Source organism: Apaloderma vittatum, unplaced genomic scaffold (genome assembly GCF_000703405.1).
Source record: "Apaloderma vittatum isolate BGI_N311 unplaced genomic scaffold, ASM70340v1 scaffold36968, whole genome shotgun sequence".
NCBI classification, from domain to species: domain Eukaryota; kingdom Metazoa; phylum Chordata; class Aves; order Trogoniformes; family Trogonidae; genus Apaloderma; species Apaloderma vittatum.
Window position 1 is genome coordinate 4,694 of NW_009733229.1, and position 2,992 is coordinate 7,685.

The 2,992-nt window shown below is 51.3% G+C and overlaps 1 protein-coding gene across 1 annotated transcript in view; it reads left to right on the top strand.

Annotated features, from left to right (window-relative positions):
- Window positions 1–373: 373 nt before the first annotated feature.
- The window catches only part of MICALL1 (MICAL-like 1), a gene marked incomplete at its 5' end in the record, with an annotated part of 12,484 nt that continues 9,865 nt past the window's right edge, over window positions 374–2,992 (top strand). Inside the window, 3 exons of the mRNA XM_009875780.1 lie at window positions 374–422; window positions 1,355–1,496; window positions 2,575–2,645. Of these exons, the coding sequence (XP_009874082.1) occupies window positions 374–422; window positions 1,355–1,496; window positions 2,575–2,645 (262 nt within the window). The remainder of the gene's footprint in view (window positions 423–1,354; window positions 1,497–2,574; window positions 2,646–2,992) is intronic.

Sequence of the window (2,992 nt, forward strand, 5' to 3'; positions counted from 1 at the left end):
GGCCTTGGAGGGCCAAGTTTGGGGTGCTGTTGTGCACCCTTCAGTGCCGCGGTGTGTGGTGCTAATCGGAACATGACCTGGGCATTTCTGCAGCCTTTAATCACTAGGGCAGAAGATGCGGGTAACAAAAAATGGGAATAACATTTTAATTTCCTGATCACCACCCATTTGGGACTTGTTTTCTTTTTTTAATTGCAGTTTTCCTTTGGTCTCTTTGTCTCTTTGCAAACTGAAATCTGCTTTGCCAAGGTTTTGTTTGTCTAGGGTCTCATATGTTGAGTTGTTGGATTGTTGGCTGTCCTGAGAACCTGTGCGTGGTGGCATTGGGGCACTTTTCCTCTGTACCTCATGTGAGTTTTTTTGTGCTTTTCAGAGACTTTGATTCTCTCTCCAAGGATGATGTCTATGAGAATAACCGCTTGGTAAGTCCCCATTACACAGTGCACAGAAGGAGGAAGGGACATGAGAATGACTTGATGGAGGTCACGTAGTGTGGGAGGACTTCGTGATGGCAGTGAGGGTGTAAGAAAAATCTGTGTATGTAAGTAACAGTGAGGAGATTCTCTGGAAACATAAGGGAATCTGAAACATCAGCATCCAGCCTGTGCTGAAGAGAAGATAAGATGGTTGTCCTGATAGTTGCCAAGACAGCATCTCAGGTGAAGATTAAAATGGTGCAACATCTTCACTTCTTCTGTTCTAGACTTGCAGGCAATGGAAGCAGGAAACTAGTTTTACTCCAGGCGTAAGCAGAGAGGAAGGTTGTGTCAGACCTAGGCTGGTCTGCAATGATCCCCTCCTGCTTGGGACGGCTGGAAGCAACAGTAGAAGCAGGCAGTTTGGAATGGGGATCTGCCTCCTACTCCCTAGGGCTGGGACAGAATAGCCATAGCCTTGGGGTTTTTTGTTGAGTGAAAGACCTCATTGCTGCAGGCTCTATCTGATAGTCCATGGAGAGACATTAGCTGTCACCTTCCCGAGAGTTAAGCTAGGTCGTTTGGGTTTTCAGGATTAGGGCTCTCCAGCTGAATACTGGTCATGCCCTTTCCTAGAGGGCTCTCCAGTTGAATACTGGTCACGCCCTTTCCTAGACCAGTTAACCCCTTTCAACCATTAGCAGCTATCTTTTCCCATTCGAGAGCCATGCAGTGGGTTTCTAGTCCTATCAGTGACCCCTAAGCTGGAGTCTCTCCTTGCTACTTGCAGCCTTGTGTTTAGCAAGGCTCAGTCCAGAGAAGTGGCTGGGCTGAGAAGAGCTGGGTGTCCCCAGGGTCCTTCCAACCTGATTTCTCTGTTATTTTTCAGACAAGCATCACTTTTCTCTCCTTAATGCCTCTCTGTGCTGTTCCTGCAGGCCTTTGAATTGGCAGAGCGGGAGCTGGGCATCCCAGCCCTGCTAGATCCCAGTGACATGGTCTCCATGAAAGTCCCCGACTGCCTCAGCATCATGACTTATGTGTCTCAGTATTACAACCATTTTAACAACCCCAGCCAAGGTGAGTGTCCTCCCACCCCTCTGGCTTCCAGTTGCCCCCAACGAGACCTTGTGCGCCCTCCTTCCTATGGCAAACAGGAACTGTGTGTGTTTTGGGGGAAGGGGAGAGGAGCGGGTAGTACCTGCCTCTCCTGGATCTTTCTGGTGCTGGTGAGGAAGGCCTGGAACAGAGACTGAAGTTAAGGCGAGGTTTCACAACTGGGGAGTGGTTTAACAGCTCAGGCTGCGGAAAGGGGAACGCCTTGTTTCTCCTCCCTCTGCACTGCATTCCTGGTTGAGCCGCCACCCCTGGTGCTCATCAGACCCCTCTGCAATCTGCTTTAACCCACTAAAATGGGAGAAAGCAACCTGCCTACCACAGCTAATTTTTATCACAGCAGTAAGTGTGAAGCGACTGGAGAACAGAGGAAGGGGAGCCAGGGTGGAGTATCTCAAATCAGCTCATCTGTCCTTGCAACTGCAACTTGATCTGAGCGCTGCTCTGAGACAGCTTTTCCAAAGCATCCCTCCTGGGTGGAGACAAGGGCTTCAGGTTTTCTCTGCCTCAGTCTCTAGCCATGTCACATAAATCTCTTTCACGTGTGTGTGCTTCTCCGGGGCTGCTGGCCTCCCAGCTGAGGACTCCTGCTGGGGACTGGTGTGTAAGTGCCAGCCCTGCTCTGCAGACTTGCTGACAGCCCTGAAGCCCTGGGGCCCGGCAGGTCACAACAGTAACATCAGCAGCTACGCAGGCTGCTCTGGGCTTGAAGCATTGCTTCAGGAGTTGGTTACGAGGAAGCCAAGTAGCATTAGATGAGTAAATCAAATCACAGTGGGAGGCTGGTGTCCCTAGGTCACTGAAGGGGGATCCACAGCAGAGCCACACTCTCCAGCAGCCTCCCAGCCAGCCCATTATTAGATTGTGTTTGTCTCGTCAACCTAAAATAGGCACTGAAGTGTCGGCAGCGGCAAGTCCCGTCCTGTGTCACAAGGCTAGATGAATTATTTTTTTATTTATGTTTCCCCACCCTTTCCCCCACACGGGTGGTGTGAGTCACCGCTCCTCTCGGTGCCTGATCCTCCTTGCCTTCTGCCTCCAGCCAGAGTCCCTCCGCCTATGAAGCGCCCAGCTGCTGCCTCTTCACCTCCTCTGCTCTCCCACAAGAAGCCCGTGGCTGAGGTCGAGAGTACCCTGGCACCACAGGTACCTAATATCTTGATTCAAAGCCAGCCTGAGGCAGCGGTGGTCCCTGTGCTGCGCATGAGGAGATGAGAGACAGTCACAGTGGGAGGGATCTTTCCCAGTCACAGGGGGATACTGGGGTGTTTTGCTGTGAGAGGGGTGTTTGGGATTTTGGTGCCATGACGTGCCCCAGCTGAGAGAGTGATTTTTCTCTAGGAGTCTGTGGACTGAAATTTGTCCATGGCAGGCAAGAGGTTGGGCAGATTGGTGTTGAATGCTTCCTTGAGCTACCCCTCAGGGCACAAGCACCTTCCTTCCTATGGGAAAATAACCCT